This window comes from Octodon degus, unplaced genomic scaffold (genome assembly GCF_000260255.1).
Source record: "Octodon degus isolate 3935 unplaced genomic scaffold, OctDeg1.0 scaffold00086, whole genome shotgun sequence".
Taxonomy (NCBI): Eukaryota; Metazoa; Chordata; class Mammalia; order Rodentia; family Octodontidae; genus Octodon; species Octodon degus.
Genome location: NW_004524662.1, coordinates 11,597,601 through 11,620,278, shown reverse-complemented (window position 1 = coordinate 11,620,278; position 22,678 = coordinate 11,597,601). Strand labels below are relative to the sequence as shown.

The 22,678-nt window shown below is 44.1% G+C and overlaps 1 protein-coding gene across 1 annotated transcript in view; it reads left to right on the top strand.

Moving 5' to 3' along the window:
* Positions 1-22,146: 22,146 nt before the first annotated feature.
* Positions 22,147-22,678, top strand: part of Foxg1 (forkhead box G1) — a 3,412-nt gene continuing 2,880 nt past the window's right edge. The window contains exon 1 of the mRNA XM_004637125.2: positions 22,147-22,284. Coding sequence (XP_004637182.1) covers positions 22,147-22,284 — 138 coding nt within the window. The remainder of the gene's footprint in view (positions 22,285-22,678) is intronic.

Genomic DNA, 22,678 nt, shown 5'->3' with positions numbered 1-22,678 from the left:
GAGAAACAAATTTAAACACATTCAACCCTATCTTTCATAAAGTTATCAAACACGTTCAGTGGAAGAAAGATGGCCTCTCTAATAAGTGGTGCTGGAAAACTGGCTTTCCTCGTGCCAAAGACTAAAACTAGTCCCACATTTCTCACTATGAACTGAACTGAAATAAAGAAGAATCAAATAGCTATATTAAAACAGAAACACCAAATCAGCTGCAAGACAGAATAAGTAGAATTCTGGAAGATGTTGGTGTAGGAAAGACTTTATGAACAAAACTCCAACCACACAAGAAATGTCAAAAAGAGTCAACACCCAGGTTTCCATTTTATTTTTAAAAGTTTTACACAACAAAAGAAACTACCAGTAGAGGGAAGAGACAACCACAAAGTGGAAAAATATTTTTGCCAGCTATTCCCTAGACAAAAGATGAATACCTAGGGGCTGGAGAGATGGCTCAGTGGTCTAAAGCACCTACTTGGAACAAGCTTGGCAAAGCACAGGGACCACGGTTCAAGCCAGCCGCGCCCCCTGGTGGGCTGAGCTGGCCACACACACACACACACACACACACACACACACACTAAATGTTAAAATAAAAAAAAAGGCTAGGAAAGCAAAACACACGTGTTGTCAGGGTAAGCCATGTGCGTATGTGGGATGTGCCACGCGAAGACTGCCTTAGGCATAATTGAAATAAAGATTACTTTAAAAAAAAAAAGATGAATACCTAGAATACGAAAAGAATTCAAAAGACAACTAGACCCCCCAAATTTAAAGGCCCATGTAAAAACAAGCATCTGAGATGAATACACATTTTTCAGATGAAGAAGCAAAAATGGAAAATAAATACATGAAAAAATATTCCACATCACAGGTCTTTGGAGAGATCCAAATTAAAATAACATTGAGAGTCTATCTTACACCAGAAAGAATGGCTGTGATCAGAAAATCAATGACAAATGCTGGGGGAGCTGTGAGGATAAAGGAACACTTTTGCCTTGTTGGTGGCATTGATGCTACCACTGTGGAAACTGGTGTGAAGACACCTCAGAAAACAAAAACTAAAGGTTCTGTTTGACCCTAGTATTCCCCTTCTTGGTGTATTTCCAAAAGAGCTAAAAGCATCAAACCCCAGAAATGCATGCACACCCATGTTTATGGTGGCACTGTTTGTAAAAGCTGATTCCTGGAAACAGACCAAATATCCATCATCTAGAAAATGGATAAAGATGCATTGTTTTTATACAATGGAGTACTACTCTCCCTTAAACAAAGACAAGCGTGAGGCACTCGAGTTCAGATGAATGGACTTTGAGGCCATACTTTTGAGTGAACTAAATGGGGCACGTGTGCCAACACCTCATTGTTTCTCTGGTATGAGAAACTGACCCAAATAAGTAGATACTGGGAAATGGGAAGAAAAGGTCCAGATGAGGAGAACAAGGGGTGTGGGGAAATGAGGAATAAGAAAAAAAAAAAAATAGAAGGAAAAAATTAAAGCAAAGCTTTTGTAAATAAAGAAGGGAAGAGCAGTTACAGGGAGGTTATGGGAATGGGAATGGGGGGAAGAGAAGAATCAAAATATGTCACGCATGACTTCAAATTCCCTATGATGAATGTGATCGCTGTGTATATCTAAAATGGACCAATGCAGTTTCCTTACTCGTGCTCGTGCACACACACACACACACACACACACACACACACACACACACTGATTCATAGCTCCAGAGGTTCTGGTCTGTATTACATAGGCTCGTAGTGAGAGAAAAGCACGACAAGCAGAACGAAGTCACTTACTGCAGAGCAGCTGGGAGGCAGCGACACAAGGCAAGAGGTCGGGAAGGAAGGGACCAGGGCTAGGACACTGTCCTCAAGGTCACGCCTGCACTGACCTGTTCCACCCACATCACTTAGACTCCACCTCCTGAGGTCCAGTAATCTCTGCATGTTGCTCTCTGATTATAATCCATAGTAGACTACTCCATGGATGACGTAGACTAGCCCTCATGACCCAAGAATTTCCCCAGAGCCCATAAACTGGGAACCAAGCCTTAGAATGAGATTTCCAGGAGATATTACACATCCCAAACTCAACAATATGGGAAATGGTGTATGAAGAGCAACAAAAACTTAAAAAACCCTAAATCTGAATGTATAAAGAATGATAGAAATGTTCGATATTTACTGTAGGCTTAGTATTTGTCTGGTACTCTTCTAAGCATACATTCTATTTCTGTACATACTCACCACTTCAGTGCATATATAATCTACTTGTCTGTAGCCAAAGCATCATAACAAATTAAAAAGGCCAATAAAATTGCAGAAGACATATAGGCAAGACTTCAGTGTTAATACCTTCGGCTACAAAAATCCTTAAAATTCATTTTAAAAATCTTGGAGTCTAGGGAGTCCTGACAGGAACAGGACTTCTGAAAGGCAAATATGTCTGGAAGACTGTGGTGCAGGCCATTTTTGCTGGCTATATGTGGCGTCGCTGGAACCAGAGGGAACACACAGCTCTTCTTAAAATTGAAGTTGTTTATGCCCAGGATGAACCAGAATTCTACTTGGGCAAGAGATGTGCTTATGTGTACAAAACGAAAAACAATGCAGGTGACAAACCAAACAAAACCAGAGTGATCTGGGGAAAAGTAACTCAGGCCCACGGAAACATTGGCATGGCTCGGGCCAAGTTCCTAAGCAACCTTCCTGTGAAGGCCATCAGACCCTGAATCCATGTGATGCTGTGCCCCTCAAGAATTTAAACTAACAAGCAACCGGGGAGATGGCTCAGTAGAATAAGCACTTCCTTGGAAGTTCAAGGGCCTGAGTTCAATCCCCAGTTCCGGAAAAAAAAAAAGGAATTTAAACTAACAGAAAATAAAAGTGCATTTATGCTCTTGTATTTAAAAAAAAAAAATCAGTTTAAAAGAGCAGAAGAATATACTGTTAGAATGGACATAAGGGGCCAAAGGTATAGCTCAGTGGCACAAGCACCAGGTCCCACAGTTCAATTTCTAGTACAAAAAAAAGAGGAAAGAATGGACAAAAGGCAGTAAAAAGATTACAGAAGAGAAAAATTAGAAGTTAATAAATAATGTTGATAAAGGTAGGCCAGATAGCTCAGCAGACCAACTGCCTGTTTTGGCAAGTGCAGGGACCAGTGTTTGATCCCTGTCACCACGGGCTGTGCTGGCCCCGTCCACAAGGTGTGCTGAGCTGGCGACCAAGTCTGGGCGTGGTGGCACACACCTGTAATCCCAGCACTGGAGAGGCTGAAAACAGGGGGATCAGTATGACTCTGAGCTGTGTAGTGAGACCCTGTACCAAACACATAATAAATAAATATCTTCCAAAGCCAAGAGCTGGCCTTCCCACTCAGTCCAGACTGGCAGGTGGACTATGAGTCATACACGTGGCAGAAGCTGGACCCTGGCAGCGAGGAGACACAGACGCTGGTTCAAGAGTACTTTTCCTGGAATGGGGCTTTCCAGCATGTGGGCAAAATCTTCAAGTGACTTCAAAACTCTCAATCAGGGCAAAATCTTCAAGTGACTGTCACCCCTCGGGGAGGTGGGCTCATTAAAGGAAACAACATCAAATAAATAAATAAATAAATAAATAAATAAATAGTTGATAAATAAAGAAAAGTTCTCTGAAGATACTTTTTGACATTATCTTTTTTTTTCTTCTAAAGCCAGCAGTTGAAAATGTAAGGTTTTGTGAGGGTTCAATGAAACAAGTCCTTTCACCAGCAGCCAGGCACACGCGTCCAAGTGCAGGCTTGATGACATGCATCTCACCAGTGTGTGGTGGCTCTCTTTTAAAAATGTATCCCGTGTGACTCAAAGAGGGCTTCCTCTTAAAAAAAGTCTATCATAATGAAATAAACACCAGAAGATTAAAAGATTTGTGTGCAAAGATGGCCATCCCAGGTCTTCAATGATGGAAACCTTTTCACCACTAAAATATGAAGCAATGTTTAATTGATAATGATTAAACGGTGCATTGTTCATCCACAAGTTAATACAGATATTTGTAAAGTTAGTTTTCATAAAGCAAATTGTTATGCAAAAGTATTCAAGATATGGCCCAGCATATCCACAGGATGATCCAAATTGGATAAAATACACTGTACAGTATGTGTGTATGTATGCAGAAGGAAAGATCCTTCTTTATGTTAGGCCAAATGTTAATGAAAAAATCTATAGTTTTTATTTCAAAACTGATTCATAGTTTGTGTACAATATAATTGAATTTTTACAGTAAGTCTATATTATAGCACAAATCAAAAGTTAAAGATATTTTAAGTAATTTGCTTTATATATTTTAGTCAGGGTCTCACTATGTCGTCCAAGCTGTCCTAGAACTCTCAATGATCCTCCTGCCTCAGCCTCTCAAGTGCTAGGATGACAGGTGGGGACCGCTACACACAGTTCTACATTTTAGCTGTTCAAAAACTTTTATTAGAGCATGTTTATAGTAAAAAAAAAATTTATTATGTATCATATGTATCATGCAGAACAGGTACAGGCAGTCGGACACCTCCTGACACCGTTTAGTTCCTCTTGCACACCCCTATGTCGCCCTTTCCTTGCCACACTAACACTAGTGCACACGGGTTTCATATCCTTGCCTGCCTTTCTCAGCCACACCGCACACCAAGAGGGAGGCACAGCTGCCTAGCACAAGACAGTGAGCCCACAGAACAGAAATAGACACGTTCATGATGAGAAGTCCTCTGAGGAAGAGATGACTTTTTTACTTAACTTAAAATATATTTTAGGTAATGGAGGTATTTTCCAATTTACAGACTATGTTTGTTTTTATTTTTTAATACAAATGAATTTGTACAAAAAGCCTTGTATCTGTACGTAATGCCAGGATTGCTTTGTTTTGTTTTTCCCTAACTAACTACATTTTAACTGGGACAAGTGCTCATTTCAAACAGACTGGAGAGGAGGCCACTGCACCTGCCTGGTTACTGTTGGTAGTTCTGATATAAGGGAATGAACTGCCCAGCCTGAAAGGCACCTGGAATGAGTTCATGTTCTCTAAAACCAAAGAAAGAATTTTAGGAACAAACGGAGGTTAATAGCTGAATATATGAAAGAAAGCTCATGTCTGAGAGGATAGAAAGTGGGCCCAAGTGGGTTATCCCCAGGAAGATCTTTTCCAGGGACTTTACAGAGTAAAACCATGCAGTGAGGTGGGTCTTAGGTGGAAACCATGGGAACTCACTTAGATGGACATGAGGTGGAACAAAACTATGGTCAACCAATGAGATTACAAGCACCATTGCTCAGGTAAACTTGACTAAGTCTGGGACCAAAGGGGGAAGCGAGTCACATAGCAGCAGGCATGAATATGGAGCAGTACTTTATCTGGTAGCCAGCTGGTAGAGGTTGGATTAATGACTCTTCCTGGCTTCCTCAAGGTGATGATCAATCCCAGATGCTAATCTTTAGGGGAGGTCAGCACTTGTTCAATCTCTTGTCTTTAGGTCTGGCCCACAGCGGGAGCATCCGTCCCTCTTACAGGTGTAAGGCAGCTTGTTTTCTGTTTTATCTCCCTCAAGGGCCTATCCCTGTCTGACTGCCTATAATATTTCTGTCTAACTCGGCTGCTTACAACAGTTCTACCAAAAAGGAAAAGGGAAAAAGGGTTCCATTCCATCAGTAATATGTAACATGTTTATCTGTGATTAAAATCCAAAACACACAGAAAGAGATCAGGATAAAAATAGAATAAATTAAAAAATAGAACAGAAAAGAGAATGGCAAAGGCTTGCAGCACCAGCAGTAACAGAACTTCTGTGACAGCTATACCAGCAGGTAGCAAAGTGAAATTCACTTAAAAATTTTAAAAATATATTTAAAATAAAGCTACATTCCACCAGGCATTTCAACAGAAGATTATGATGGTGTCACGTGATCATTTTCTTGCATTTCAAGCCATGCACATCTGAAATCCCGACTACTGTGCTGGTGGAGGCCAGGAGATCCCAGGTTCAAAGCCAGACTGGGAAGCTATCTTAAAATGATGATGATGATGATGATGATGACAGTGATGACGTCTGAAGCTGTAGGTCAGTGTTAGCGTTTTGATGATTCAGTTCCCATAATCAGACAAAACCAAAAAAGGGAAAAATAAATAAGATGAAATACCTCTGCAAGGCCAGGGAGATAGCTCAGGAGAATAAACACCTGCCTGGCGAGTTCAGGGTCCTGAGTTCAACCCTCCAGTACTGCAAAAACAACAACAACAAAAACCCTCTGCAGCTGGAAGATCCATATACTTGCTTGTGCCAGGCATTTCTACATATGTATACTATATCCACAAGAAATTTATGACTGACTGAATCCTATTTTGAATATTTGTAATACACATGTTCCCTTTTTAACTTCTGTGTATGCATCTATTAACATTATTATTATTATTATTATTATTATCATTATTATTTTGGTGCAAGCAGGGATCGAACTCAGGTCCTTGAGCTTACCAGGGAAGCGCTTATTCCATTGAACCATCTCCCCAGCCCGCTTCATCTACTAACTTTAACACAAGTTTTCATTGCACTGGATTTATGTTTGGAATAGAAAAGGGAATGTCACAATCTGTAAAGGGGCATTGTCTCTGTCTTTTCCAGCCAAGAACAAGCTCAATGAAGGCAGAATGTTTTTACTTTTTTTAAATCTCTTTTATCCAATGTCCTGTCCTGCCTCACGTATAGAATTGCCCTCATGCATACTTGTTGAATGAATGGCAAAGAGTATCATTTTTGAACCTCATGTAATTTTGTATATCTTTATAACATTCAAGGCAAAGTTTTAAATATTGCTTAAAACTAAGGGCAGGAATTTCAGACATTTTTGCAAGATACTATGTTAGCAGAAATGTTTCTTAACTTGGGAATTAAATAGTTCTCTATATTCTAGCACAAAAACTTAAAAAAAAAAAAAAAAAAGGAAAATCGGATGTCCTCCCTCATGGACCATGAGAAAACGTGTAGGAAGTGAGAGAACTAGTGTGAGGGGGCACAGAGTGGCCTGGATTCTATTTTTCTTTCTGTGCTATGGAAGCCAGAAGCAGTTTGGTTAATCTCCGCGTCTCTCTTGCTCTCTGGTATATCAGGGATGAGCATGAATTCAGAAAGGTGGCGCGCTCTCCTGCTGATCACCAGATGAGGGCAGCAGAGAGCCACTTGGGAGAAAAGAGGAGAAAAGTCCGTGCTAGGAGGTCTAACAGTTCCTAGCAGAGAGTGGGGTGTTTAGCAGACTTCACAGCAAGCTGCTGAAGATGCAGGACATTTAGAAAACCAGTCTATAGGGTGGCCAGCAAGACAAGAGTAATAAAATACAGTACTCAAGATGCCTAGACAAGGAGATAGCAGATACTCAGAATAAGCCAAACTCAGCTTCGCCACAGTTTCCAGGATGCTTTTGTTAAGGTTCTCATCGTTCTCCAAATCTGCTGAGCTATCTGATGTCTTAGCTTGGGTGGGTTTCCAGGATGACTAACAAAACGTTCTTAGCATTTTTTCTTTTCTTTTCTTCTTTTTTTTTTTTTCAAAGACTGTCCTTCCTGTGGAAATAATGTAAAATTATTAACATTTAGGAGAGAAAACCATACTAGAAAAATAAAAATAGCAAACATAAACTCTATTCTGTTATAAGGTGTAAAAATCCCAAGAATCATTTAAAACTCGAGACTTTTCAGATTCAGTACATGCAGGGGAAACCTGGCAAGGCAGACAGGCAGCAGCACGCGTGAGCGCACCTGGTTCCTCACCCTGAGCCTCCAGTCCTGAAGATGACCAAACAAACTTGAAGCCCTTCCAAAACTATGACTCTCCCTCTTTTTCTGTGTCTTCTTAATGTTGAGACCTGAAGCAAGAAAATCACCCTCTTTGGGTCAGTTTCCTCCATTCTAAAATAAAATAATACTTGTCTCTATGGGGGTCTGTAAAGAATCATTGAGGAAAATGTGCCTTGTTAATTTTAAACATGCTGAAACTCTGCTAACACAAAAATCCTAATTCCAAAATGCTTCCGAATCTGAAATTTTGTGAGAGTTGACATGCCGTGCAAAAAGTTTTGGATTTGGGAACATTTTGGATTTCAGACTTTAGAGTAATAACGCTTAGCTAGTAATGCCTATGTAAATATTCTAGAATCAGGGAAAACGCCCAAACCTTTAGACATTTCTTACCCTGAGCATTTTGGATAAGAAATATTCAAACTATATAAACATAATTATTTTAATTATAAGACGGAGGACTGGGAAGAACAGAAAAATATCTGGGGAACATGGAAAAGCACCTGGGAAAGAAACATGTGGTAGATTCTCATCTCTGTATACAACTCACCGTCTTCTTTCTGTCAGTCTAAGCCAGTGGAGAAGTAATTTTCCTTGTTTATGACTTCAGCTTCACTAGGGCTTCCACTGAATGTTGAGCACATTTTCATCAAGGAAGGGTAGGTCTTTCTACTAAAGACCCTGACTGTGTATAATGATGCTCTGACGAAGATCAGATCTGGAGGCATTTTATTGCCACCTCTGAAGGAATTTGTTCCCAGAGGCACAGAAGCAGGAAGGAAATGTAGGCTATTTGCAACCAGAATACTTTGGCTGCGGTTCCTAAAAATATTAAATAATAATAATTAATTGTCGCTATGCGACTCTAGGAACATGCTAGAGAAGCTCAAATACAGCTGCTCTGCTCCGTGTTGTGTCTAATCTTTTTCTCATATAATGATTTTTCTAGAAGGACAGAAAATGATTGCTGTGTGCATACCAATGAGTCAGTAAATGTTGAGTGGAGAGCTGAAGATTTGAGTTATTTTTTAGCACAATACAAAGGGGAAATGGCTGAGAAAGGAGAAGGAAGAAGAAAGCTTAACAATTCTCATTTCTGATGACTTGCCCAACTGCCAAGCACAGATGGGGAGGAGTTGCAAATGACAACATAGGTGTCCAGAAAGGGTCTTTGCAAATGAAGGCTGAGGACTTATTGGGTTGTAGATCTCTTGAGCTACTCACCAGTAAAGATTCAACTCCTCATTTTGTGTACAAACTAAGGTCCTGGAAAGTCATGCGATTAGCTCAAATTCTTTCAGGTGTTTACAGATAAGCTAGTTATCTTATTCTACAACGAGTTAGACAGCCTGCACAAGTTTCATGGCAAAATAAAAGGAGTGTTTGATGAACTAAAAAAAGAAATAGACAGAAGGCATATACTCAAGGTTAGAAAACAGGTCTCTAAACCCCAGTAGCTATCAGCTACTTTTCTAACAAGAAATTAAACACCCTCCTGCTTCAGCAAGTGCTGACATAGACTACATCCACTCCATGGCCAGCTTATGAGTCCACATTGAATGATATGAATTTTTCCACTACCCTGGTTAAAAAAAATGCCAAATGCCAAATGCCAAGCGAATGACAAAGTTGTTACTCTGAAAACTTCTCAACTTTGTAGCCTGCCATTGTTAATGAAATGACTGTGTGCAAATAGCCCATTTAATCTTTTCTTTAAAAGGATGAGATGATGGCAGGCATAGGAAGTCCCTTTATTTGAATTTCAAAATATGGTGACCAAAGTTTATGTAGAGGGAGCATAGATACAGCTATTATGACAATGTTATTTTGTGTAAGTTGCCAAATTTTGATGGGCAATCTCAAATCAACTAAGCGATCCAGTCAGATAACAAGAATTAGCATGATTTTTTTTACTATTTTTCATTTTTCAGTATTTGTGTGGAAATACATCTAGTTGCCACTTATTTTAGTTTTGCAGTGCTGGGATGGAATACTGTCTCTCATAGATGCTAGACAAATGCTCCACCATTGAACCGTACCCCCAACCCCAGATGGCAATTTATAAAATTAATCAAGCAAAGTAAAACCCCCATATAATTGTTAGAACTAGTTTCTTGACATGAAATTTAAAACATTAGGAGAGTGATCTGACAAACTTTAATTGCCTTCTGTGCATACTTGAGGGAATAAAAAATGTATTTCCTATAAAAATACTATAATCTAAACTTAGAGAAATATTCACTGATCTCAAAAAAAAAAATCATTGTGAAACAATCAAGCTTTCTTATTTAAAAAAAAAAAAAAAAAAATCACCATGGCTGTTTCTAAAATCCTCTTCTCTTTAAACTGTCCCACTTTCGTGGCTATCATTGAGCATTATGGTCACTAGATGTCGCTGCTGCCGTTTGAATGAAATTTTACTTCCTTTCACAAAAAAATAGGTATTATCAAGATTCTTACAGCTTTTGGAGTGTGTGTGTGTGTGTGTGTGTGTGTGTGTGTGTGTGTGTGTGTGTGTGTGTGGTGTTTGTATGGGAATTAGTAGAAATTAAAGAAAGGTATTTGGCACTTCATGTATGGATTGCTGGTCATTTTCTTTTCAAATAAAGAACTAAAATGTTAAAGGTACTTCATAAGGTTCATAAGAAAAGATGTTAAACCATTTCTATTTAACACCAGCTTTTAAGAATCAAAAATCTTCTAGCTGCAGATAATGCAGACTACCATCATCTTTTAAACTAAAGTCCATCGGAAAGTAGTTATTGCATATGAAGTTGCTTTTACTTTGTCTTTTCCCCCACGGCCTTCTCCCTGGAGAGGGGATATACAGCAATCATGAGGACTCACTTTTTGGGCAGACTTACTTGCCAGAATAAGAAGGCCTGACAAAGGCCACCATCTGAGTTCCAGTGGATCCTGGCTCCAAAGTGTCTTTCGGATGGGGCAAAAGCCAAGTCTCCACTATAACGTCTTCAAAGGTGGAGAAATATACACAACACACACAAGCACTCCAGCGTAGAGAGTGTCCCCTGCTCAATTTCCCTGTCAACAGAAAGGAAACCCTGTGTGTTCTCCTGAGAGGGCTGAGCCTGAGACCATCACAGGATGGCCATGAGGGAATCCTAACGCGCCTTCACAGGTGAGGGTAAGGAGGAAAGAATACATGACCGAGAGAAAGAGGAAGGCAAGTTTTCTGAGAGAGGCAACTGCTAGCCTGGTGCTCCTGACTTGTCTGCGTTGAGGGAAAACCAAAAATTTACCCCTCTTCTCTGAGGAGTGGCGGGCAGGGGAAAGAGCAGGGAGCTTCACACACCAGCTCAAAGTTGTTGGACCTCCTTTCCAGTCGCTTTCTCAAGAAAAGAAGAAGGGGTGGGGGAGGAATGGACTTGCCCTGAAAGGCTTTTAAAAGAAAGAAAAAGGAGCCAACACCTCGTAGCCTTGGGAAAGTCTCCACAGATGAACATTTTTGTTGCGTTGAAGTGGCCCGCATTAGCAGCCTAAACACGTAGGGGAAGGCTAACATTGCCCGCTAATATAATGCCGGAGAGGAATGACAGACCTGGGGCTGCAGAGTGGAGGGCTAGTTTTGCATAAAACAAAACGAAACATTTCTGTAGACTTATGCTCTGGGTAAGGGCAGAAGAGTAAGTGTGGGCCATGCCTCACAGGTCCGGAGACATCCGTTTGAGGAGTTTGTCGTTTCTAACATATACATTGGCTTTCACTACCTTTAGAATAATTCTACAGTAACAAAATAGCCTCTTAGCCCTGATACAGAGGTCTTCTTTGGGAGGGCGAGGAGAAGGAATGTCTCCCAGAAGTATCATTCAAGCACCAGGGAGAAAACAGAACTGGCCAGCGTGGTTTCCAAGAAACTCTCGGTACAAATGACCATTTACAGCGCTTCATTATATTCCGCAACATTTATTTTCTCTTCCGCTTAGGAAGATAGAGGGGGAGAGAGGGAGAAAAGAGGAGAGAGGAGAAGTGGAAAATCAAAGAAAACGAAGGAAGAAAAGGAAGAGAGAAGGAAGAGGGAGGAGGAAAAGGTAGGAACAGAGCAAGGGGTGCAGAAGAAATAAAAGCCAATTTGAGCCCGGATTGTTTTTTTTTTTTTTTTTTTTTTTTTAAACACACTGCCTTTTCCACAGCGATTTCAACTCGCTTGCTCTTTCCTAGCGTTCCTAAGGAAACTTCAAGTGTATTCTTCTGTCTGAAAACCAAATGAAACAAAATTCTGGACGAGCGCGGGGTCAGGGAGAAACTGCGTGGAGAACCGGGAGGGGCCTGGGGGAAGCCTGCCGCGGGGCTCGGGGCTCAGCGCCGCGCGCGCCGCATAGTTGTTCAGTCTCTCTCCGCTGCCACATGCACCCTCGTTTTCCCTGTCCCAGCGCTGGAGCCTGGCTTTCCTCCGACTAAAGAACCGCGGGGATCCCCTAGGGCTAAAATGCGAAAAGGTGCAGACCCCCGCAGTCCAAAGCTCGGCCGCCCCCACCCCACCCCCAGCGCGCAGAAGTTCTTAAAAGTTTAGGACTCAATGTAAAAATCGGGGATTTCTTCGGGGTGGGTCTCCCCCGGCTACCCGCGAACTCGACCAACCAGGGCCTCCTCCTCAATGCCTTGAACTCCGCATCCCAAGCGCACGCATCTGGGACAATGCAAGGATCCACTGGGCTCCCAGATCTCCTCAGAGAGAGCCAGGACCCCGGCTGCTCCTGCGGAGACTTGGAACTGGGAGAGCCCCCCTGGTACTAGTCGGCTGACAGCCGTGCCCACACTGTTTTCTTTAAGGAAACCCGCAAAAAATAGCCCTGGGATGCGGTGCCCCGGTCACCGGCCGCCGCCGGGAGAGACCTGACTTCGGGCTGCTCTCAGGAGCCCGGGATGCAAGTGGATTGACCGCAGACCGCTAATCCCTGCCCGGCTTTCCCAACGCGCCCTCGCGCTTGCCAGGGAGAGCAGTGCGCTACCGGAGCCTCGGCGCTTTTGTCAGCTGCGCACAGCAATTACTAAGAAAATATTGTGACGCTGTTGTAGGGCGGAAGGGGATATGAGGGGGTGGGGTGGGGGAGTCAGTTTGGAGAGCAATTTGCAAAGGAATATTAACTTTGATTCCCGAGGTCACCGCGGGAAGAAGGGTTGGCGCTGGCATGAGCTTCCGAGCTCTTCCTCTAGGGGGCAGACTTCGGTGCCGCAGAGCCGCTGGGACAAGGGCTGTCTCCAAGCCCAGGATGAAGCTTCTTGCTGGTTAAAAATAATAATAGTAATAATATAGAGGTGTGGGGCTGTTTTTTCCCCTTTTGGATATTTATTTATTGAAGGGAAAAGTCATTGATTTTCCTAAGCAAACTGTGTTTCTCCTTCACTTGGTGGAAAATAAAAACTGTTTGAATAAATAAGTTATTTCTGAACATTTTGTTGTCAAAGTGTTAAATGTTCCCGTCATTTTTATTCAAACACTAACATGATTACAGCCAATTATATATTCACCAGTGTTCTTTATTTTAGAGTAATTGTGCTTGTCACTAATAAAACAGAGGCATAATGGATTGCTACTGTTCTGGATTTTCAAGCAATTTTGTGTAATTTGATTGAATTATACATCTTATCTGCTACTTTTTTATTTTTATATTTGGGGATCCTATTTTCTTGAAAATTGCAGCTCTATGCTTGTTTTGTTGTTTTTCCAGTAACGTATACTTCGGTAACACTGATAAATAGAAAGAGTCCTTTTGAAATGTCGAAAATCAGCTGTTTTCCCCCCATACCCCCATTTCAGTCCGGGGAGGACCTAAACCCTGCGTGGCAACGAGTTTGACGCATAGACTCTGACCCGAAAAGTTCAACGCCCGAGATAAACTCCCTGATGTCTCCCAAGACAGCCAGTCACCTCCTGCCTGAAGTCTTTGGGGCTTTGTCTCTTTCCTGTAATGATACTGTTAGGTGTCTGGGGTTTCAAACATGCCAAGACAAGCAGAGCCGCGGGTTCAGTTCATATGCAACATGTATCAAGGGAGAGAATATATACAGTGCAGCCAGAAGGTAAACTGTATATATTACTCCAATTACAGAACCCCCAAAGCACCTTCCTACCACCTTATTCCCCACACCCTTGCAATCACAATTATCTGTCTGCCTATGTGTTCTTTTGGTTTCAGATAAACCTAGAGAACTGGCATCATTAGCCCCCCTCTTTCAAAGCTCATTTAAACTCTTTATTTTAAAGTGGGAAAGACGCACATCTACCCGAGGTTTATACACTGGAGCAATTTAAGAAACGAACGTGACAGCAAACAGGCAGGACTATAACCTTAAGGGACCATCTCCAAAGCTGAAGGAGCAGAGCCTGAGGTAGCTCTTTCCCAGGAAATCCTTCCAGTTTCTAGGACTGGACTCAAACGTCCCGCTAAGAGCTGCAGCTGTGAGATGGAGCCAAAGGCTCTGACAAGTGCGTGTGTATGACCCAATATTTATCAATAACAACACAACAACAAAATCAAGTGAAATCAAGGCTGGGGATTTTAAACTACTTCAGCGGCCCTGGCGTGGAAACAGACATGGGCGAAAAAAGTCTTTGGAGAGGAGCTGGCTTCGTTCGCCCTGGGGAGCAATCCTGGGGCAAAATCTAGTGCTAATTGATCTCCACCAACCTCACCGTCAGCTGTAAGCGTTTGAGGGGACAAAGAATGATCAGTAAGCACCAAAGATGCTCTGAGCAGTTTTTCAAGCAAATAGGGGCGTGAGATAAATAGCGTGTCTATGCATATAAATAGGGAAAGAGAATTACTTTTAATTAGTTAGGAAAATAATGTTTCATGTGTAATTCCAGACCTCCTTAAAACCCAGTGTCTCCCACCCACCGATTATTTTGTGCTGGAGACTCAGAACGTCCTTGAGGGAAAGCTTCAGGCCCAGTTCTGTGTTCCCAGCGATCTGTCGTGCACACTCTTAGCTCAGTGGAGGGACTATTTCTCGCTTTGAGAGATGGTCATGCTAGGGCCCAAGGTAGGCAGCGGGGCAGCCACGGGAGAGTGGGGGAAGGCCGGCGGAGCGGAGGCGCCAGCTGGACCGGGTCCTGCACCTGGTCAGAACCGGCCCTGAGCACCACTCCTCCCGCACCGCGCGGCCGCCGCCTGCCAGCCTTGCGGGCTGTTCTAAGGGAAAAGAGCTGGGCTTTTTCCGTGTTTCCATTTCTTCCGTGGCCTCATCTATCTTAGCTAACAAATTCACTCTCCAGAAGAAAAGCAAAGAGTGAGAAAAAAAGAAACCCTCAGCACCGCGGTGATTCATATTTCGCACGCTCCGGAGCCAAACTTGCCGACTGAGCGCTCTTCTCGAACGTCTCTTTCTCTCGCCTGCGTGCCCTGAGACAAATCCAGAAGGAGGGTACAAAATCAGCTAACTAGAGTCTGTCTAGGATTTTTTTTTTAATAAATAAAAATGAACCCCACATCTTTATTGGTAATCTGAAAAAGAGGTGTAGCGTGTGTGTGTGTGTGTGTGTGTGTGTGTGTGTTACACGATAACCAGAACTCGCTCCTGACGCCCGGCGGGGCTGCCCCTCGCTCAGTTGTGATCCTCAATTCCTCTCTTCTTCACTCATGCACCTCTTTCCAAAGGGAAGGGAAGAAATGGGACCACTGGGTTCAATACTCCGCACCCGCGATTGAATGTTGAATTGCCTTCACCGGCACACTCTGGTGTCTTAGCTCTGAGCTCCCCACTGTATCAATACTGGGGACGTTTAAAACATTTCATTGGTTTCTTTTTCCTCGCGTTCACTGTGGCAGATGACCTATAAGCCCCCCAAACATTGATCTGTATGTGCGTGCTTCCAGTCTGATGTGCAAAAAAAGAGACATCTAGACTGCAAAAGTTTGCCTTTTCGGGAGGGGGGAGGGCGGGGTGGAGGAGACGAGTGGGAATCTGGAGAAGAAACCGAAAAGCAAGGCCCCTCTCTGGCTTGATTGCGTTTGGCAGGCGGGGACGACAAAGGAGCGCTGGGGAGCGCGCGGGAAGAGCGGAAGGCGCAGCGCGCGGCTCCAGCCTAGGCTCTTCAGCGAGGCCCGTCCTCCGGGGCACCTCAGCAGCTACCGCCCCCGAAGAGGTGGGCACAGCGGGGGGCTGAGCCGGGTCCTTGGAGGAGTGAGGCTGTTACTGATTCTGGGGCACTGAGTCGGGTGGGGGTGGGGAAGAGACTCTGGAAGCGGCACCTCGGAGCGGTGGGGAGGCAGGTGGGTCCCAACTGTCCTCCGAGTAAAAACTGGCCTGTTGGTTTGTCGTTGCAGGTTTTTAGAAAAGAAGCACTAGTGTTTGGTTAGTAAATACTTTCCTTTCTGTCCTAAGACTTTTCTCAGGTTGAGGGGGACTTGAGGGAGACTTCCCGCCTTGCTCACTCTCACTCCCCCTTGTACTTTTGCTCCTTATTCTTCCAGAATTTCAGAGGCTGTGATCACTTCCGAAATCAGATTTACCCATCTCAGATCCGGACCTCCTGTTCTTCAGCGCTTTCTATGTGCATTTCATTTACTGAGAAGGGATTAGTTCTGAGCTGTGGACCCAAGAGTTGCAAGAGAGTCACTTTTTCTTTGGAGGTAGGGGCGGTGTTGGTGTTATGGATGCTACTGGAGGGTCACACCCAAGGGAAGGAAGGTTTATCACAGTACTACATCCCAAGTCTTTTTAGTGTTTTGTGGTGTTTTTGTTTTTTCTTTGTTTTGTTTTGTTTTTTAAATGTCGTCTTAAGTTGCCCAGGCTGGCCTTCATTTGCAATCCCTCGGGCCTCAACCTCCCAAGTAGCTGGTATCACAGCCGTGTACCAGTGTCTAGCCTGAGTCACACTTTTCCATGTTTCCTGGAATGTTGGGACCATTTGGAAGGGTGCCTCAAAACAGTTGAAACTGATGTTCACGTTCTTTGAAGGGTCTTACACCACATCCCACAGGAGGACTGAGGCTCCCACTTGAAGCTACATGGATGCTCCAACTAATTATGAACAGAGAGGGCTAGTTGGAGCACTGGCCTTTAGGAGCCCAGCGTTTTGAGGACTGTACCTCAGCTTTATATTTATGATTCTTTCTTTCTTTCTTTGCACTCAGGGACTCAATAATGGAAAACCCAAGGTAGCATGGTCTTGTATCTCATCTTGGAGGGTCAGTGATTAGAACCTGGACCTTAGCTTCCACTTCTACTTCAGGAATGCTACTCCAACTCTTTTCTCTTGAGCTTTCCCTGTCTTCTTGAGGGACAGGCTTTGCCATTTGCTTGGGCAGGTAGAGGAAAGATAGAAATTAGCATTGCAGGATACAGTTGCACAGGTAGAACAGGAGCTTTTTTTTCCTCTCAATTAGGTCATATCTGTAAGTAGGAAAGGCCTTCACATTATCATGGATTCAACTCCTACACGTTGTCTATGTTTCAAAACTACTGGCAAACAACAGGAAACAAGTAGAAGTGTAATGGGCATTTTCTGTTTATCAGGGATGAACAGAACATTCTACTGAGAATGTGTTCAGAGAGACTAAAGGGTCCTCTGTCCTCAGGTGGCAATATTCTGTGGAAATTTCTCTGAGCCTGACTCTCCTGCAGTTTATGCGGAGATAAAGTTTCTTTGTATATTTTGCTGAAGATTGCTCGACCCTTCCTCTGAAAGTGTCTTTGGCTTCATAGAGCCTGGAATTCCTGGCGTTGTCACAGATACTTGCCCTGGAGAATGCCAGGGTGTCACTGAACACCATCTTCCTCTTCCCTCTTCTTCTCTTCCTCTTACCTAACCCCCCTTGGACTTTCTTACTACCAAAGTAGTTCCCCAGCTTGTACAAGTTAAACATTTCCTCTCTCAAATAGGAGGCTCTCCCATAGCTTTTTTTTTTTTTTCTCTCGAGGTTCTCAAGCAAAATTGCCGGTGCCACAATGTTATGATGGAAGGATGCTGAAATGACAGGCCTTGTAGATGCTTGTCTTAATCATCGGCTTCTTAATTTAGTTTTAGTGCCGTGTGTGTGTGTGTGTGTGTGTGTGTGTGTGTGTGTATACACACACGGGCACCTCACTCATGTGCGCGCCCCCGAGCACGTTAAGGGTGCGCGTGTGCGCGCTGAGAGCAGCCACCGACAACCTGCAGCTCCCTAATGAGTGAAGAGGCAGGGCTGCTGCAGAAAGTAACACTTCCCTGGTGTGAAGACCTCTTACTGGGAAGTTTAGTTCACTACTGTTCTCGCAAACCTAATCGTATAACCTGTAACCAAAACCCACAGAACAAGGATACAACACGCTAAAGAGTAACTTCTAATCACTAAACGTTAGCACCATTACCTGCTGTTAGGAAGAGATTACAGACATTTGGCTTTAGCTAGGGCAGACCTCGCTTGTTACAGAATCTCTGGAAATACCTGGATGACTCTGCATGGAGTCGGCTTGCTCCCAAACATCACCAGGCCAGGATCTCCCTGTGCATTGGAAGGAAGAGAGCTTTAGGTGGAGTTTAGTGCTGGTGGATTCCAAGGCCACCCCATCCAGGAAGCCAGAGCAAGGCACATGTTAGATAAATGTGGTCTACCCCCTTTAACCTTGGGTCACATGAAGGAAAGAAGGGACCCACAGATGAAAGAGGAAAACAGGCCCAAGGAGGACCCCAAATTGGGAAATGAGCTTGTTGTGCCCCACTGAAATGAAGTTATACTGTGGATGGAGCCTTTGTTATTAATCGAGAAGAAATCACTATTTTCTCAAACTTTTTTTTCCTCCATTGGAACTGCTGACTCTTTACGAGGCCTGTCTACTAGGGGTGGGGAGCTGATTGAAGCCTGCAGAAATAGAAGATTTACTGTTAGAGAGCCCAGAAAATTATATATGTTCTGAATTCCTGATTTTATTTGTTAGCATATATGCCTGTAGACTGATATGTGTGAGAGATCAAGGTTAAATTGATTATGAGAGAAAAAAATTGAATGATGGATAATTTGTTTCCGGTCTGAGACTATTGGTTGCCCTCAGTCTTCTAAAGGTAATCACAGAGACCGAGGGGTTGAAACTAAGGCTTTATATGCTGAGGGATGAGGCCTGAGGCAGGCGAGCAGGCCTTCAAATCCAATTTGCACCCGAATTGGTTGGCAGAATATACAAAGCCCCATCCAGGGACTTTCAACTTGTACAATGCTCTGTCCAGAAACTCCTCCCCCTTCATTTCAGTTAGTAGCTCTAAAAAGAAGCCTTTACAGATACAACCATGGACTGCTGAATAAGAAATTATATGTATATAATATGTATATATCCCTATGTATGTATGTACATATATGTATGTATATATGTATATATCCCTATCCTGATAAAGTGAAATTAAAATTATTAAAATATATTAAAACTCCTATCTCCAAAAATTTCAAATAGTTTTTACATTAGAGGAATAGATTTTAATATTACCATATAAAACAATTTTATTTTGTCCTACAGAATACATCCTAATTTGTGAGACTTGCATTCATGCAATCCTCAAAGTAATATAAGACATTTTTAGTTTGCATGCAAAACGTTTTCCCAGTCAGTATGAGCTCCTGGCATATAAAATCAGATTACTGCAGCCCTCATTAGCAAAGCCCAATTTTTGCTACTTGAAAGTAAACAGAAAAACTTATTTTTACATGCTAAAATCTCATACAACATTACTAAACAATGCACATTCAGTCTTGACCTAAGGAACACCTTAAGACATTAAAAATTCATCAGCCAGAGCTGGTGTTGTATTCAAGAAATGCTCCTCCAGTTTGCTGCTGAGCACAGATTTGAATAAAATGTCCAATGTTAACAAACAATACCCACGTTTGGCACTTTGTGTATTAAATTGATCAAACAGATTTTAGGAGGCACAATGCACAATTTGTACAGACCTGATTGAGTTAATATAATATCAGCAAATTTTACATCGAAATGATTCTGTTTCTTTTCTTTGTGTTTAAAACCAGCACAGATTACAAATTTTAATGATCTGAAAATGTTTGGTATACAAAATCATGCTTATTTCAGTATTAGCAAAAACACAAGAAATTTTTCAACACAAACACCCAGCTGTGTCTATTTTAAAAGCAGTTCAATGACAGCTTGCACTTATGAGCATGCAATCAGCTAATTTCGCTTTTTTTTTCTTCTGTGTTAATCAACACTTTCCTTCCTGCATATCAGAGTACAAATAGTATAGTTACTCCACATCAGTAAATGTTTACGTAACCTGTCCTTTCCCAAGAATCCGGTTACACCGAATCATTTCACGCTAGACCGACTACGAAAACGTACCGGGCAGTCCACCTCAGAGGGAGCCCTGCGTGCCATTATAAGTGGTGGTGAGAAGGGGGGCCGGTGGGGGAGCAATGAGGAGGAGTAGGTGGAGGGACGGAGAGAGGAGAGAACAGAGGGAGGAGGGAAGAGGTGGGGGAGTGAACGGGGAAGGAGGGAGAAGGAGGGGAAGGGGGGGGAAAGAGAGTTGAGGAAAAGTAGGAAGAATAGGCCTGAGAAGGGGAAGCGAATTCCAGGAGGAGCAGACAGAGGAGTAAGGCCCGTGGATGTCTCCAGCCTTTTGCAAAGCCCCTACCTCACCCAGCGCTGAGATAACCTGAGTGTAGAAATCAACATTTGTGGCCACATCACCAGTCAACGCTGATTTGTAAACGCTAGAAATTTCCACATGTAACTATAGTTTGCTGTAAAGTAAGGAGATATTTATACATAGGAAACATATACATACTGTGAAAGTATATTTGAGGTCAGTCCAATAGCCAAAGGTCCTTTAAGACATTCCTAATAGATCTCTCTCTCTCTCTCTCTCTCTCTCTCTCTCTCTCTCTCTCTCTCTCTCTCCTCTCTCTCTCTGTCCCTCTGTCAGTTGGGGGTGGGGAGAGAGAAATAATCCCCTATTATTCTGAGTATTCTTCTATTGTATTCTTTACCTTAGAATTTATCATCATTCATAGAAGCCACTTTTCCTTCCTCTGTTGTCTTTGATACCAAATCTGTCAACTCCTTTAACTGCGAGTTTATCAAAGCAAACAAATGCTTATTTTTATGATTACCTTACAGAGGAGAGGAAAGGTGCTTTTCGTGTATGCTTCTCCACCTCCTACTTCTCTTAGGCTACATCCTCCGTAAAATGCAGTGTGTTTCCTGCCCAAGTGGGATGAAACAGCCTTTGATCAGTGTGCTCCGCACTAAATTCCAATCCCTGGGAAATGCTGGGCCTTAGCCCTGCCCCTGGCCACGGGATCCTTTTAAAGCCCCCGAATCACAATCTGCCCACTCACTTCAACCTTCTACTGAACCTTCCCAGTTCCAAAACCCAAGAAGCTGAGATTGCGCGATCCAGATCCACGCTACCAAGGTTCCTACGTGCCTACTTGCAGTATGCAGAGTGGGAAAGGGCTGACTTGGGCGTGCTGACATTTTAGGATTGCAGTCCTTACAAAATAAAGCATTTGAGAAATGGGAAGAGTGGAGAGGGAGTGAATATTGGCAGGTTTAAAAAAAAATGGAAAGAAATAGACGCCCACTCTTATTTTCCCTTCAATGTCAACAAGCAAAATGAAAATATTTCCAAGGCGATCGCTAGCGACGACTCGCTTCCAGCTCTGATTCGAAGCTGAGGAGAATCCGCAGCCGCGAAGAGCAGCACCACCGCGCAGCGGAGGTCTCGGAGCCAGAGAGAAAGGAAAGGAAGAGGCACACGTAGAGAGCATGTGTTACCTGGTTTATTGCAAGATTGTTTGGTACTGTGTTCTCTCTGGGCACCTCGCATTTCGGAAGGCCATCAAAGGCGCCCAGCACTGAGCCGGCCCTGCCTGCCGCCGCAGCCCCCGGAGCCCCGGGCCCGGCTTCCCCAGCGCGCCACAGCCCGCGGAGCTCGCTGCCTCCCGGGCTGCAGGAACTGAGTAAGTAACCCCAGCTTGGCCGGGCAGTCTGTCCTGCTCCTCCTCCTCCTCCTCCTCCCAAGGGGTCCAAACCGCTCCCTACTGCCTCGCTCAAGGTGAGGGCGCCCCTCCGCACGCAAGGCCGGGGTGGGCCTCGCGTAACCCGCAAGCCGAGCTCCGACTAGGGCCGCGCCGACGACCCGGGGGCACAGTTTTGCTGCGTGCTTATTAATGCCAGCGCCAGGCCTGCAGGGCCGCCTGGAAAAAGTAGTGCCTGGCCTCAGCCTCTATTTCCTGCACTCCGCCTGCATCCTCTCCCTGCACTCCCACTCTTCCCTCCACCACCCCCTCCATCCCCACCACCACCCCGGCTTTTAAAAATAAAATTGGATACAAACTTTAATCAATAAGGACAAATATTGACGCTCGGGCGCAAATGGCCCGGTACAGTGAAAAGAACGCCGGCAGTGTGAGCTATCTATCTGCCCTGGGAGAGGGGGTTCGGTGTACCGCAGCCCGGGGCGCGGGGAGTGGCGGGGTGCGGACCGGGGCTGCGGCGCGGCTGCTGCCCGGTGTATCCCTGCGCCGCTCCGCCGGTCGGAGACCCGGGAGCGGAGGGGGTGGCTAGCGCCCGAGGGGGCGGCAGCGGGCGGGCGGGGCGAGGGTGGGTGGGCCCGGCGCCTCCGATTGGCGGACGGCGACACAGACGCTCCCGCACGCCGCCGGCTCTGATTGGCCCAGCGGTAGGAAAGGTTAAACCAAAAATTTTTTTACAGCCCTAGTGTGCGCCTGTAGCTCGGAAAATTAATTGTGGCTATAGCCTCCTCGATCGCTGTCTCCCCAGCCTCGCCGCGGCCGCTCCGGGACGCGCCCGCCCGCCGCCAGCCTGTCCCCCCCTTTGGGCTGCTGCGGTGCTGCGGTGACTGCTGCTGCTAGAGAAGGAGGAGGAGAAGGAGGAGAAGGAGGAG